Source organism: Monomorium pharaonis, chromosome 4, assembly GCF_013373865.1.
Source record: "Monomorium pharaonis isolate MP-MQ-018 chromosome 4, ASM1337386v2, whole genome shotgun sequence".
NCBI lineage: Eukaryota > Metazoa > Arthropoda > Insecta > Hymenoptera > Formicidae > Monomorium > Monomorium pharaonis.
In genome coordinates, this window is record NC_050470.1 from 30,855,520 (window position 1) to 30,871,947 (window position 16,428).

General features: G+C 35.7%; 2 protein-coding genes across 3 annotated transcripts; one reads left to right on the forward strand and one right to left on the reverse strand.

Moving 5' to 3' along the window:
- Positions 1–1,637: 1,637 nt before the first annotated feature.
- Positions 1,638–9,544, reverse strand: LOC105840707. 2 transcript variants are annotated; one of them, XM_012687722.3, is made up of 8 exons: positions 8,706–9,544; positions 7,927–8,519; positions 7,533–7,859; positions 7,370–7,435; positions 6,733–7,297; positions 6,375–6,654; positions 6,096–6,284; positions 1,638–5,969 (listed from the first exon to the last, which is right to left on the reverse strand). In XM_012687722.3, the coding sequence occupies exons 1-8, from the start codon at positions 8,872–8,874 to the stop codon at positions 4,262–4,264; spliced, it is 3,897 nt and encodes a 1,298-aa protein (XP_012543176.1). In that variant the 5' UTR covers positions 8,875–9,544; the 3' UTR covers positions 1,638–4,261. The 2 variants fall into 2 exon arrangements, with proteins under 2 accessions (XP_012543176.1, XP_012543177.1); XM_012687723.3 differs by having other exon boundaries at positions 6,375–6,633; positions 8,706–9,542.
- A 1,910-nt stretch (positions 9,545–11,454) lies between these two features.
- On the forward strand, positions 11,455–16,378 carry LOC105840706 (non-specific lipid-transfer protein). The gene is made up of 3 exons (XM_012687721.3): positions 11,455–12,185; positions 12,415–12,790; positions 12,876–16,378. The coding sequence occupies exons 1-3, from the start codon at positions 11,756–11,758 to the stop codon at positions 13,690–13,692; spliced, it is 1,623 nt and encodes a 540-aa protein (XP_012543175.1). The 5' UTR covers positions 11,455–11,755; the 3' UTR covers positions 13,693–16,378.
- The last annotated feature ends 50 nt before the right edge of the window (positions 16,379–16,428 follow it).

Here is a 16,428-nt window from a genome sequence, read left to right on the forward strand (position 1 = left end):
TAATTAACATTAATATATAATTTATATACATTAGCTGTAAATATATTATACTCTGTAATAATAATAATAAATTAGATTTACAATAATAAAGATCAATCTTTTATTAGGCAATGTACAAAACTCTTCGCATACACAGTATGCACATTCATTTTATATCCCTGATATAAAACTTGTGAACATTAACGTTAATGTAAAATTAAATAATTAAACATTAATCTAATGTACATGATAATTCGATAATTCACTGGAGTAAAAATGATCTATACATATATGTATATATATATATAATTATATGTAAAATATATTCACGTATGTTTTCTTTCTTTTACACAATCTCTACGTATATATAAAAATAATAAAAAATGCATAATTTAAAAAATAATTTAATTTTTTACAAAAAGTAAAAATGCGATTATATTATAAAAGATTCTATATACAATTATATAAGTTTATACATGTTTAATTGTATATAATGTATAACTTTTTTTCAAATTTTACTTTTGAAAATTATTTTTCTGATTATTCTTATATGTGTATATATATATCTTCAGCACACAAGTTTTTCTTTCCTGTTTAAATAAAGATACAAGAGAAAAAACATATATATTTTACATATAATCATATATATGCATATGTACGACTATATGTGGACCATTTTTCCCGGGTCATTTATTAATAGAACTTTGGATCGATTTCTACTTCCCACTCTCCCTTCCTCCCTCCCTCTCTCTCTCTCTCTCTCTCTCTCTCTCTCTTTCATTTTTTCACTATATATTATCTTTTGTTATTCGTATACATATTCGACTAATTAAATTGTAGAAGTATTTGTAATTTTGTCATATACATATCCCTCTTCCATTAGATACGTTATTTTTTCGCCACAAAAGTAAGATTGAGATTTATTTTAGCGAAAAAGGCACTTTTAAATAAAATTCTCATACTAAGTCCATACAAATTGTATATATTTGATAATGATGGATGATTCTATTATTGAAAATTTAAGTGCAAACTAGTTTCTGGAAGAAAAGGCGTAGTATGTACACGAGAGAATGTACAGGCTGTCTCAAATATGATGTACATCAGTAATTGTTATAAAATTTCAAAAAAGATTTTTGCATGTTAAAAATTTTTATTTTAAATTATTGTTCAAGTAACTCTTGATTTGCCATTACAAAATAAAAAATTAAGAAATTAGCAATTTATTTCTTTTTCTGTAATTGTTATCATCAATAGGATTCCCATTATTTTACGTTAAAAACACTTTTTACATTAATACAAGAGAAAAAAAAGGATAAAATAATTATTTAAAAACCGAGATTTTGCTGCTAATGTACACTTTTGGAGCACCCTGTTTTATTGAAATAACTAATTCAACATAGGTTTAATTTTAATTATCAGTAAATTTTCAATTGTTTAACACGTCAACCTGTAAGAAACTTTTTTATTTAAGCTACAAAATTTAAGCTGATAACAAGAAATTATCTATTCAGCTACTTGTAATAGTAGTTAACAATTTATCTTATTTAAGTTCAAATCAACTCTAGCTTCACACAATTTTGGCTAGTTACAAATACACAATAAATACAATAGATCGGAAAAGTAAATGTTTATTATATATATTTTCAGTTAATGTTTCATTTAAAAGAAAGAAAAATTGTGTGACTTTATTTTTTTTAATAAATGAAAAAAATGGTGAACTGTACATATATCATGGGGATAAAATCTTATTACTAATTTACACCTATCCGAGACAGCCTATATCGTAAATATATCTTCTGATATATCCTACATCTTTCGAAAATATTAGTTTCATACAATTGCTCAACACATATGCTATGTAAGAACAAGACGCAAGATTTCCGAAAATATTTTGAATATTGCTATCCTATTCATAAAATTACATTGCGGCCGCACATTCCACGCGCGTGTTCCACATTTTCACCCCCTCCTTCCCTTTCTCCCTACCGATCTACCCCGCGTGATGTAGTACAATATAGTCTTCGTTTTTGCTCACTGACCGATGAACTAATTTAATTTAATCGCCATTACTACGATGTTGAAAAGGAACGAAACAAATAGCGAACTATAAAACGGATCAATAAATCGCATCTTTTCCTCAGATTTCTACAATCACGTGCGGAAGAAATCAAAGGAGAAGAATGCAATGCATATTGAGATCACGATCCTCACAAAGAAAAAAAAAAGAAAGAAGGAAATACGACAGGTCAAATATAATATCGAAATGGTATAGATTTATATGTGTACGTTTTACGTTCTCTCAATAATCGTAACAATACATTTACGAGTCACGAATGATGGCCTGCGTGCGTCGGTAAAACGGCGTCGTCGAGAACGAGAGAACAGTTTCGTCGATCAAACGTGAGAGTTAAAGAGAGAGAGAGAGAAAGAGAGAAAAAGAGAGAGAGAGAGAGAGAGAGAGAGAGAGAGAGAGAGAGAGAGAAAGAGAGGTCCTCGATACCATTTTATTAAACAGAGTAAGTGATAGAAAGAGAGAGAAAAATTTTGGTTTTTTTACGCTTGTTACACTAGATTCAAATGCCATAATGATTCGCTTGCCTTTAATACAATATAAAATCAACTATATAACATAATGTAAAATTGAGTAGAGAATAAATGTACTGTTCGTACCAGATATAATAAAAATTAATTTTTGAAGAACTTAATAAAAATTAAAATTAATTCCTTTTTGAAGGGATCTAATAAAAATTAAAATTATTTCATTTTCTAAGGACTTTTAAACAAGAATTCGAAATTCGCGATTAACAATTTGTGATGTTTGAATAGCAATTATAAAATAATAAAGAATTTTGCGAAAGGCTAATAAAGCAAGCGTATCGTTCCAGCATTAAAGTCTTATTCGGTTTATAATCTTCTTTTCGATCATAATCAGAAAAATATTAATTATAAGAGCATTTACAAGAGCATCTTATAATTGTCAGCCTATCGAACATCTCGAACCGATAGTTAAAACGAAACATTTTTTGATTCTATAATTTTCGCAACACAAAACAAGTCGCTTTCGATTGAGATTATTAACGGATTAATTATTGACGTTTTTTTTCCTTGAATAACTATGAAAAAAAAAACATTTATCATCTACGAATATAAACGAAAAATAACAGGGAAAATGTACGAAGCGGACCAGAACGTAAACATTGTATTTTATTAGTACACCTTAAAAATGTTCATTGACACGACTGTTTTTTTTATTTTTCCTTTTTCTCTTCTCTTATAATGAACCTCGATCAAAAACAGATGGGTTAAAAGTTTATGCGGGGGAAAACAAGTGATTGCAGTTGTTATTTTGAAAGTGGACGAGGAAAGGAAATAATAGAAGACTCGTGGAATATAGATCATAGCGATCGGGTCAAAAACACATATTATTAATCAAAAATTGAAACTGCCGTAATTTCGAAGAGGAAAAGTTCATTTTCTGCCAATCATCTCATAACGATCATTCTCGTAAATCTACAATATAGAGATTTAAACTCAATGAAATTACGCTCAGTTCCAATCGACCAATATTACCAATTAACTGTTGTCAATTAACTATCGTGATTTTTTGCAATTTCTGATGGTCGACCTCAAGGCAGTCTTCCTTTACGAAACAGCGAATTTATCGTTACAGTCGTTCTCTGCGCATACATAAACAACACAAATCTTCCTAACATAAAATTATGGGAGTACCGACTGTTGTGGTCATTACCGCAACGATTACGAGCGACGTATCACGTTCAGATTCATTATACGTTGCCCTTAATCATTATTTACTGAACTCGATAATAGCACATTTGTGTATATATACATGTATGCGAACACAAGCCGCTTCGATAACACTCGTTAAGATTTTAACGAACATGTACTAAATATGCATATATCTATATATGTATATGTATATGTATATGTATCTATATGTATAGTTTGTTATTTATATATTTATAAAGGCGAATCAATCGCATAGAAGAATCTCCATTACTGAAGATCACTGTTCGAAACTAATCAAATCTGTCCTATTTTTATATATGTATATCTTAAGTTTCTGTGTGTGTGTGTGTGTGTGTGTGTGTGTGTGTCTGGTGTGTAAATGCACGCATGTATGTGTATATGTTAAATTCACGAGCACGTGAATGCCAAAGTGTGTCGGTTCATTTATTTACAAAGCGAAACGCAGAATGCTTCGCATGTGTCTGATTGGATTACGACAACAGTCGTCGAGTCTTTCAAAGTTTTTTCGCTTTATCTACCAGTTACTGCCTCGTCCCCGGCCTCTGAAACCACCGCCGCCCCAAAATTTGCCTCCGCGTTTCAATCCTCTCGGCGAGAAGTTGCCAGGTGCAGGGCCGCGTGGCCCCCTGTCCATCCAGGGACCTCGCGGTAGTCCCACAGGGGGTCCACCCCTGAAACCTCCTCTGCCTCCTCTAGAAGGAAGAGGAGGAGGAGGAGGAGGAGGAGGTCCGCCTCGCCAAATCGGAAAAGGGGCGCCAATGCGCGGTCGAAAGTTTGGACCATCGTATTCATATAACATAGCGGGATGCGATTCCATTGTCGGTGTGGGACCGTTCGGACCAGACAAATCATCATTTAGCATTTGCGGCCCATTTTGCAAAAGAGGTCTTTTTTTGTTGGAGCTTCCTTCTTCGTGACTTTGCTCATCGCAATTGCCGTTCGCCGTTCTCTTCAGCTCTTTACCTAAAGTGGTCGAACTTAATGACTCATTTAATAATTCCTTTTCCGAAGAATTTATATTCTGTCCTGGATTATTTGGCTCATTGTCAGTCACATTTGTCGTCTCGGCGAGATTAGAATGCTCAGTCAATTCGATGTGCTCCTCACATTCTGAAATAGGAACGTGCTGCTTTTGCTGCGATTCATCGCCGGCGTTATCCACCCTTATCGGAATAACCGTCATTTGATTTATCGATGGCTGGTCTTTCGACTCAACCAGAGATGAAGTCTGCTGCTCGTGATCGGATTGATAATCCTGCTGTTGCTGGTTGCATTTAGGATCGTGAGAACTCGACATATCATGCGAAGTCCGTCGTGCACGTGATATCGAAGAGCTCGGACAATTATCGGAATCGTGTTCCGGTTCTGCTTGAATGTTCACTTTATTAGTCAGCGTGTTATTATCCTGATCAAATTCAGGCATACCAATCGGCATACCCTCCTCGTCAAAGATAATAGTGGTGTCAGGTGGTTGTAACTGATGATGTTGCTGCTGATCCTGCGATCTCGACTTGCGACTGTTCATCAGATTATTCCGTTGCTTTTGTACATTGTGATCTTCCGAATATCTATCACGGCGGTTTCTCGGAAAACTACGGTTTCCACCACCGCGATTGTTCCACTCATTTCTATGAAAAGATGAATTGTCGTGATGCTGATGATCCGTCAATTGCGAGTATCTCCCACGTCCTGGTGATTCCGCCAAAAAATCTTGCTTAGAACGAATATTGTGTTCTCTGTCACAATATTCAAAATCTTGCTGTGATTGATGAAGCGGACGAAATTCTTGTTGATTTGAATGAAAGTCCTGTTGATTTCGTGAAAGAAAGTTGGGTGGTCTATTCTGCTGAAACTTTGGTTGATTTGGATGAAATTCTATCGGCTGTTTACAATGAAGAAATTCCGGCTGCTCTTGCCGGAAACCACTTTGAGTTTGGTGCTGAAATGGCGGTAGAGGTGGCGGTGGAGGTGGTCCCGAACGCATCAAGTGTATATCTTGCATGAGCTGATTATCGCGCGGACCGGGCATTTGTTCGACGGGAAGAGGAATCATACGCATATCCATGTCGTGATGGGACGATGGCGGTGCACCAACACGCATGTCGCGATCCTGCAACCTGAGATCGACGAGAACCCTGCCGCCTTTTGGCTTGCTATCGGTCTCATCATCTGACATTTCCATGTCAACACTCTCGACAATGTCGCCAGGTTGCATGTGTCGCCTAAATTATATGAATCATATAAAAATATATTAAATATGTCTAAGAGCACACACAAATGAAAATTATATTAAAAATATGTCTAGTTATTAAGTGAATACTCTCTCATTAAAATAGTATAAAGCTCACCGATAATCCTGATCGCCTGTAGACCATAGATTGTTGTTGTTGGATATAGAAGACACTGAGGGGTCACTAACATTGTGGTGATTTGCCGGACTACCAGTGAGGCTAATCAAATTACGATGATCTACATCTGCCGCTTTCATCAAACGATACGGTAGCTGATTCTCACGCGTCATTGGGATTGGAATCACTCTGTAAATGATACGAATATATAAAAATGATATCAGTAATTGATCAATAATATAAAAGTAAAGAATAATATTTTGATAGAAACTGTATTACCTATGATCCACATCTCCAGTGGTATTTAGAGATTCTTGTGGTTGTGGTTCGTTGTATTCTACTGGTTCGGCGAAACCAGCTTTCTCATACATAGGCGGCGATTCGGGAGTCTCGGATAGCATATCATTTTTCGTCCTGCCGCCGACCGGCCATGTGGAATCGTTATTGGAGTCCCATCTATCTCCATCGCCATCCATCCACGAAGGTTTGGTTTTATCGTCACTTTCGCCAGGCCACGTGGGATTCATGCTGTTCTTGCCTGTACATGTAACAAAATTTGCTGTAACAAACGTCATTGCTGCATTGCTGTATAGCAATAAAAAAATCAACGATTAAATTTGCAAAGCATTGCCTGTACCTTTTTCCTCCCATTTGGCCGCGTCTTTAATACCCTCGTTCGGTGGCGTCCATGTGGGAAATTTCGGAGGCAACTTGTTGTAACAATTCTCATCATCGAGAAAGATAGGCGGCGGTAAGGGTGGGGGAGGTAAAGGATTAACAACTGTGTTGGCATTGGAAGGACCATCAAAGGAACCAGTTATATTACTTTGACTATTTTGACTGGAATACGGAGAAGGAGTGTGTGATTCGGACAGATTGCGAACCGATAACGGAGTGCTATGACTCATCTGGCAATTGTTTAAACCACTGCCTCCACCGAGGGATGGTGTGCCCTGACTGCCTATCATTCTTGAGATCACCGGCGTCACTGGTCCTAACGAAGGTGAATGTCTATAGTTGGGACGTTGCGGCGATTCCACTCGATTTTCGGAAACGTCCAGGCCTAAACCTGGAATTCCCCCCGAATCTGACGTTCCATCGGAAGATGGAAGAACAGTCTTCAGAAAAATCGACACATTGAAGTCCGCATTGTTCTTATCATTTTTCGAAGGTCTCATATTGATTACTTCTATTGGTTTTGCCTGAAAATCAAGAGACTCGTAAAAACGCACACTTTAATGGAATTGTGTAGATATGGTAAGATAATAAATTACCTCTAAAGACTCATTGTACTGCTGAGGCATTCCAGGTGCCTCAGAGTTTTCATTAAACAAGTTTCTCTAAAAAAACAAAAACAAAAAACATAAAATAAAAACTTTTATACAAATGCAAAATTGTCCTTTGTTAAATATGTATGCCATCATTGTTCCATCTTACCATGTTACCAAAGTCTACATTTCCTCCTATAAAGGAAGGGAAATTATTGGTGAAATCTGTTGATTCATTGCCTTGCACCATATCAGGCGCAGGTACAGGTGTAGGATCATACTCGTGAGAATAAGAACCATAAAGAGATGGTGGTGCTACATCGAGCATTTCAGACTGATTGTTCACTGGCTCATCTCCTGGTAGCTCTATATCACTGTCAGGACTTGGCGAAGGTGCATTTATGTCCGGCGACGGTATAGGCGAGACAAATGTAGGCAGTAATTCGTCCAGTTTTTTCTTTAAATTTTTGACACGACTGCCAAAATTCCGATACGCCTATGAAAAATATAACATAAGAAATGAGTGATATTAAATTGTTTGTTTGTAAAGTTTAAACACTTACATTTGTCACTATTTTAACTTCTCCACGTTGAGTCTCATAAAACTGATCTGCTTGCTCCAACAACTCAAGTACTTGTTTCCTTTCTCCAATTTCTGCTTCTAACGATTTAACATAATTCTCGACGTTCCTAGCGACAATATCTATCTCTTTTTCCGCATCCTCCATGCGTCTCCTGTCCTTTAGTGATGCACGTAACTCCTCTGCAGATTCTATATCTATGTTACTCTCCCGAAGATCGCGCAGTCTAGCGTCGGTAGCTTGCTCCAGAGTTGCGCAAGACCTCATCGTGGAGATGAGTAACGCCGCCTGAAACTCTTCGGGCTGTGTGGATGGCTGGGGATCCAATTTCTTTTTTGGTGCTGCCGAAATCAAGCCAGATAGATCGGCGAGGAACTCTTCGTCGTAGACTTGCCGTTGATCCCAAATTTTGAAGATCCTCAATATGCGATGTTTTACTTTCTCGTCGCGAACCATGGGTGTCGCGCGTTGCAGAAATGTACCCCATGACTCCACAAACTCGAAATTCTTCCTCTTCGAGTACTGAATAACGTCGTTTGCCAAATAGAACAACGTGAGCCGATGTTCAACTTTCACTGTTGCATAGAAAAAAAAAGAACCTTATATATCTAAAAACTATGTATCTTTCAAAATTGTACGTCTAACGATAATCTAAACGATAAAAATATGAATCCAACACAATAGGTAGGCTTATCCCTAAAAAATTCTACATTCCTACATCTATTAGAGAATCATAGAAAGCCGACGACTTGACGTTTTACCTTTCTTTAAAACTTGCAACCACGTGGCAACAATTTTCTTGTGATGTTGCCGTCTATCCAAACACCACGCGGAAAGGCCCTGGATGGACTCCTGCGAGTCCTTCAGCGTGAAGAGCCTCCGCTCAAACTGCTCCGCGTCGAAATCGAGGTTCGCCATCACGTTATCCATTACGGGATTACGCGAAAGAAAATCGCAGACCCCGACGGCGCGTCACATCGTCAACGTGGACCGCCGCGGGAAGCAGGCGCGACGGCGGCGTTCCGGTGTCATAGAATTCGCGCGGGCAACCTCGACTCGCGAGAGCAACCTAACCAAATCGCGTCTCGCTCTTGCGGAGCAGCAGTAAACAGCAACGGAGGAGGGGGTTAGAAAAACTCGCGAGGAAACGCGTGAACCATTTTGCCGACTCGACGGCGTCCTCACGCCGGCGGCACGTAATTGAGATTATATCGGAATCCGGAGATATGTGCGTGATTTACACCGTCTCGCACGGGACAACAGGAACGACCACCATCAACACCACTACAACCCCCGACCACGACCACGACCACGATGACGACGACGACGACGCCGTCTAAGAGATGATGCGGCGAGCGCTGCGCGATGCGGTCGCACGGGGCACGGGTCGCACACTCGCACGCGCGATTGTCACTGACACAACGGCGATGTACCGCGCAACCGGGATTACCGCGCGCCCGGCATGTCGAGTCGAATCGGGATCCCCTCAAAGTCGTGCCGTGCTTCCACGTCGTATTCCGCCGACGTACCGTGAACGCGAGCGATCTTGAAAACAACGGTCCGCCATCTTTTCGGCCTGCATCCAAAACACGAGCGCGCAATGGCTGGCAATGGCCGGCACGGCGCGGCGGCGCCGTCCAGCGATGTCCAGCGACGTAGACCGACGACACCGGGGCTACGCCATTGCGCGGCGCTTTAAAGAGATCCATACATTTTCCTTTTATTAGAAAATATATCGTTTCGTAGAAACTCCATAATGTTTTTACAGCATCAAAGTACGCATAACAATGAGGAGGGCAAAGAATTATTTTATACTACGGAAAAAAACTTTAATTTTTAATACGCTTTCTGACTCCATTTTTACGGAAAGCATTTTATTGTCCAATCAAAACAAAAAATTTCACAAAAAATGATTTTGACCAATCAAATGTTTTAAAGCGAAAGTTATAATATTGCAATTAGATTTTTTTTTATTTTTATGCCAATAATTGTCGGATATAAAAAGATAAACGCAATTAAAAAACAGAAATATTACATATCAAATCCGTTTTTATAATTATCTCGGATCACTGTCTTTTAGGAATGTCTATAATTAGAAAATTTTCTTAATTTAAAATACGATCTTTAATGCACGATTTTTAATATTACGCATCTTATTAATTTTGCTAATAAATGCATAATCATTATTAATTCGTCCTTGCTTTCTCGATTAAAAATACGATCTTTAATATATGATTTTTAATTATCGATAACGTAGAGTCATTCGTGCATTATCGTCATTAACAATTAAGATTTTATGTGTATTTCTTTTATAAATTTGGAAATCTTTTTCCAGAATTAAAGTACACGTATTAATATTAATTAAGAATAAAATTTTTTTCAAATTTTAAGAATTTTTTATTATCATCCTCTATCATCTGGATTTGCAATTATAAAAATTATTAGGTTAAAGTATCTATTATCTTATTTTCTAAACTTTTAATCTTAATTTTAATTGCACGATATTGTTTTGTATATGTTATTCCTAGAGAAATGTTCCATTTTGCACATATACATAATGTATATCATAGATTTTGTATATTGAGCAAATATTTTGTCAATTATTGTGATAACTTAAAATTTGTAGTTCTACTATCAAAAATAATTTCTTTTTTCGTTTTTGATAAAATACTCGACCGTTCTTCTCTTGATTTTTATATGTATACTTTTAATTCTGTAAAAGACTTTTGCAATTCTATGAAGCTAATTAAAAAATTAATTTATTTAAAAAATGTCGGTAAAACAGAGGGCTTTTAATTTTGCGATAAATGCATAATCATTACTTGTCCTTCAACTTATCCCATTTATTCACTAAAAGCGCGATGGAAAAATAGATTTGCAATGGAGATTAAAAAGCTGTAATAGTTATATTATTATCGGTTGGAGTTCATAAATATTAATTAATCTTTTTTTGCTGACCAATGGCAATGATATGTTTTACAAATTATTAAAACGTCATGCATAATTTAAATTTACATGGCAAACAACGGATGTTATTTATAATTAAATTGTAAATATATTCAAAAATAAAAAAACTGATATATAAAAATATATATATATAATAATTGAATATTATGTATTTTTATTTATATAATGATTAATCGCATTCAGTTTGCCATGTAAACGTCAACTTAAATAAATTATGTGTGACGTTTTAATAATTCGCAAAATATATATAAATGTTTTCTGTCAGCAAAAAAATATTAATATTTATGAATTTCAATTGATAAGGATATAAACACATTACAGCTCTTTAATTTCCATTGCAAAATTTTTTTTGTAGTTTTCTACAAAAAAAAATATATATATATATATTTAAATAATTGTAGAGAACACAGTAATAAACGCCTTGCACGAAGCGTATGATTTTTATCAGAGATGTCGATCTAGGTCGTCATTCGCACCGTGACCAAGTGTTGTGATTGTCGGTCATTATCTCGAACTCAGAAAACCGCTTGGAAACCGCTTTGTCATCGCAGTTTCCCAATCCTTTTTGCCGCGCGATATATGAAGGAGGATTAAAGTCCAGCGGGCGGAGTACGTCTCGAAGTTGAGTACGACCGATCTAGGCAGTCTCGCAGCAGCGTCGTTACGTGCGTCGTCAGTTTTTTTCCAACTCTTCGTTTCACTACTTTCGCAACCTCCACGCAACCTCCGGCACGCAAGAGAGAACTTTCTCGCAAAAGGAACGCGGACTAAGCTCACGCTAGTGTCCGCTTGACGAAGATTTCCCGGTGTTTCATTCTTGCAATCGAGAAGACAGATCGTCAAAATGGTTCAAAAACCCAAAGTATATGTGATCGGCGTTGGGATGACAAAGTTCGAGAAGCCCGGCAGCAGGAACAATTTCGACTACCCGGACATGGCAAAGGAGGCGGTGACCAAGGCCCTGGAGGACGCACGCGTGGTCTACAACGACGTGAAGGCCGTCTGCGTTGGGTACGTGTACGGTGAGTCGACCTGCGGTCAAAGGGCTGTTTACCAGATTGGGCTCACCGGGTGTCCCGTTTACAATGTCAACAACAACTGTGCTACCGGCTCGACCGCTCTTTACCTCGGCAAGCAGATTATCGAGAGCGGCAATGCGGATTGCGTCCTTGCACTTGGCTTCGAGAAAATGGAAAGAGGTTCTTTGACTCCCAAGTTTATGGATCGTACAAATCCTATGGATAAGCATTTTGAACTTATGGGGGAAATTGCAGGTGAGCTACAGGAACTTCACTGTTCTGCAACTCTTAATGACAGTGTTGATATTTTGTTGTGTAGCTTTTTACCATACAAGATACTTGTGATAATAGTCTAACGATATTGACAACATAGTAAGAGTTATAGAATAGGCGCTTAAGACACAATAGAATAGTATTTCATATATTTATTTCACATGTATTTTATATATTTATTTTGTTTATCTTACAATTGTCGATTGTGCAGGTTTTTCTGAAGGTCCTGCAGTCCCTCAATTTTTTAGCAATGCTGGGATAGAGCATATGAAAAAATATGGCACAAAACCCGAGCATTTTGCAAAGATTGCGTACAAGAACCATTTGCATTCAACGAACAATCCAAACTCTCAATTCCAAGAGGCATATTCTTTGCAACAAATAATGAACTCTCCCAAAGTAGGTGATGTACTGACAAAGCTCCAGTGTTGTCCCACTTCTGATGGTGCGGCAGCTGCCATTCTAGCTAATGAGGACTTTGTTCGAAAACATCACTTAGAGTCACAGGCCGTTGAAATTGTGGCTATGACAATGTGCACTGACACAACCGCATCATTTAATACTCGATCATGCATGAATATTGTTGGGTACGAGAAACAAATAAGAGCTATTACGTTTCTTGATTAGATTAATCTAAAATATGTTTACTAATTCAATTATAATATTTTGTAGATATGAAATGACGAAAAACGCAGCTGAAAAACTCTTTGCATCAACAAACTACAAGCCAAGTGACGTAAACGTGGTAGAACTACATGACTGCTTCTCTGTAAACGAGTTAATCACTTATGAATCCTTGGGATTGTGTGGTCCTGGTGAGGGCGGCAAATTGGTAGATGCTGGAGACAACACCTACGGCGGCAAGTATGTTGTAAATCCGAGCGGCGGTTTGATCTCGAAAGGACATCCTCTTGGCGCCACAGGGTTAGCGCAGTGTGCCGAACTTACCTGGCAACTTCGCGGTCAAGCTGGAAAGAGGCAGGTGCCAGGCGCAAAATTGGCACTTCAACATAATATAGGTTTAGGTGGTGCAGTAATGGTAGCTCTCTATCGCTTGGGCTTCCCGAATCAAGCGATTGTCAGAAAGAATACAAACGTCGCTGCCGATTCGAGCATTTTCCAAGCGGACATACTATTCAAGACGCTGGCAATCGCTATGGAGGAAGACGAAGACGGGTTAATCGAAAAAGCACGCGGGATTTACGGATTCAAAGTTATAAATGGTCCCGGTGGCGCCGAAGGATATTGGATTGTGGATGCAAAAACAGGCAAAGGCAAAGTCGAATATAATGGCAAAACAAAACCTGACGTAACATTCACGATCAGCGATACCGACATTGTCGATTTCATTTCTGGAAAATTAAATCCGCAGAAAGCTTTCTTCCAAGGGAAGGTTAAGATTCAAGGAAACATGGGGCTTGCTATGAAATTGCCTGAATTGCAGAAACGCGCCGCTAAAAAGATCGAATTGCTTCGCTCGAGATTGTAAGATATTCAAAGTGCAGAATTTGCTAAGATAGCACATGAAGCAAAATACGTTTCTGTCTCTTTCTCGCGCGCTTTCTCTTTCTCTGTCTATCTATCAAAAACATTACATTATCGGAATTTCATTATGATATGTAATTTAGTGTGTTATAAAATTCAGATTTCCGATAAAGCTTTAATTGGAATAAACAGACAGATAAGATAAGAATAGCCTTGTATATATTGGTGATGCAAAAAAAAGTTATTCGTATAAAATTAATTGATAATAAAATTATTTCGTATTATATTCTCGCGCATGATGTTCGTCATAATTTTGATACTTTATACATACAAATGTACAGTCTCTGAAATAATATTTGGAACATAAGAGTAGTACAGAAGTTTTCTAATATCTTCATCTTGTATATTTTTAGAATATGCATTGACAGACTTATATAGTAAAAATCAAGACTATATTGTGCACATTTATGCAAATTTATAACTATGAATTTTGAAAAAATTTAAACTACTTCGCAACATTATCCTTAAAAAAAAAAAAAAACAATTTGTATGCAAATGAAGATAAATAATTTATACAATATATAAATTCTTCTATTAAACTTTGCGGTTCGCGTATGTATTAAGCTGTTCCACCATCTTTTTCACTGAAACAAACCATGGATATGATACGAATTGAGTTGTACATTTTTACCATAAACATGAGTCGATATAAAAATGCCTATTGAAAAACTAAAATATTGTTTTTTTTGCTTTTAAATAAAATTAATATTTTCACATACGTTCAAGTAAACTTATCAAGTATGCAACCGGAATGCAAGGTCCCTGTTTGTGATAACTACAGTTTTATCATCTAGAGTTTCGATAAATTTGATAGCTCCGAAAAACTTGTACATATGTGTGCAGCTTAAAAATAATTATGTGAATATACTAAATAATTACTTTTTAAGTAAATAGAAATTAAAAATTAAATAATGAGAATAAAACATGCGATTGAGAAGCAAATTTTAAAAAAGTGTAAATAGTTATTTGCACTAAGTAAAAATTTTTAAGTGTTTCGTGTAGTCACATTATTAATTATAATTGATTAAGTTAAACAATTATGGATAAAGAAGAAAGAATTAAAGAGCACAATTTTTTGGTATATGTTGCAATATAATTTTATTCACAACTTTCGATCTGAATTGAGTCTGCTACACCACTACACGTTCCAGTTTAATTTAACAAGTTAGTTTGGTGCAAGCATATTTAATAATTTTTCATATTTGCTTCAGTCACTTGCTTGAATAAAAATAACTATGCAGTTTTATTATTTATTCAATAAATTTGCAGTTTTTATTATTTATACAATAAACAAGCATGCTTGCATATGCATACTTGACAAGTTTACTTGAACGTGTGTGTTCAGTTTAACATCGAAATTTATGCGATGGCATTATGCTTTCTGCGGATCTCAAAATATTAATACATTTTATACTTCTTATTTTGAGACAAGTGATATAAACATTTTGAATAATCTTTCTATAATGTACATTTATATATGTATATATAATCTCAACAGCTCATCATTTAGCTGTGGTAAATAGTAGTAAAATGTTCTCAATTGAATCCAGAACAATTACACGCGTGTATTGAAACGCGAAGTTTATGCATTTACATTCCGATGAAGCAATGAGCATTACTTCTATTGTACCATATAACGGTACTCCTAAATCGCGTTCTATATAAAATATATTTTATAACTTTCAAATTACTCTCGAATCAACCGCAATATATTGTTGCACAAAGTATAATATAATTGTATTGTCGCTCCCTAAGATGCAATTATACGCTGTTGTACAAACGCAGTTATATGCATCATAAGCAGTATACATGAATTATATTTATACTTATTATTTTTTTATTTTAGAATAACTTTTCAGGAACTTATGTGAAAATTTTAGACGTGGAACTTTGATTGTTTTTTGATATTATGTTTGTTTAAATCAGCTGTTGATTAATAGTCATATTAAAAATTTATAGGTTTTTACTATGCTTTTACAAGAGTATGGATTAAAACAAAAAATATTTTATATAAGTTTCAATTAAATATAAAATTTAAATGCTTCTATAAATAGGTACACAATAAACGCATAGGAGTTATACTGTAAATAATACCACAAATAGAAGCATTAAAAATTGTTAAAAAAAAAAAAAAAAATCTGTTGAAACAAAGTAGTTTATTAAATTTACTTTTCTTGAAGTAATTATACTTTTTATTAGATATTCCACATTTTTAAAATATTATATATAGAAACTAATACATTTTTATATGAGGATGGAGAAGAATATATAAAAGTTTGCTGTTTTACACAATTATATATATGAAAATAAAGTCACGCAATATGAACACGAATAGAAAGTTTCAAGACTTCGCATTATTTTCTCTGAGATAAATTAAATTCCAATAATGTGCAATGCGCTTTAATTGTATTTTAAAGTGATTAGAGGTAGATAACTTGGCGAGGTAATGCAAAATATTAAAATATCACATTCGGCATCATATGTGGCAAGTTAATTGCTTGATGATGATATATGTATAATAATATAAATGTATCATAATATATATTATATATGACGTTTATACAATTTTATACTATGACGGAGATACAGGTGAAATGTTTGGTGTATTAATAAAGGTTAATAAAAAGAAATAATTTCTTTTTTAATACCTGCTTATTTTATAAACATTTTGATCTTGTTT

Bases quoted from the DNA above. Each gene is read 5' to 3' on its own strand.
- LOC105840706 (XM_012687721.3), top strand. From the start codon at position 11,756: ATGGTTCAAAAACCCAAAGTATATGTGATCGGCGTTGGGATGACAAAG. The intron at 12,186-12,414 runs GTGAGCTACAGG...TCGATTGTGCAG, and splicing joins ACTTATGGGGGAAATTGCAG to GTTTTTCTGAAGGTCCTGCA. The intron at 12,791-12,875 runs GTACGAGAAACA...AATATTTTGTAG, and splicing joins TCATGCATGAATATTGTTGG to ATATGAAATGACGAAAAACG.
- LOC105840707 (XM_012687722.3), bottom strand. From the start codon at position 8,874: ATGGATAACGTGATGGCGAACCTCGATTTCGACGCGGAGCAGTTTGAG. The intron at 7,860-7,926 runs GTAAGTGTTTAA...TATTTTTCATAG, and splicing joins AAGTTAAAATAGTGACAAAT to GCGTATCGGAATTTTGGCAG. The intron at 6,655-6,732 runs GTACAGGCAATG...CGTTTGTTACAG, and splicing joins GGCCAAATGGGAGGAAAAAG to CAAATTTTGTTACATGTACA.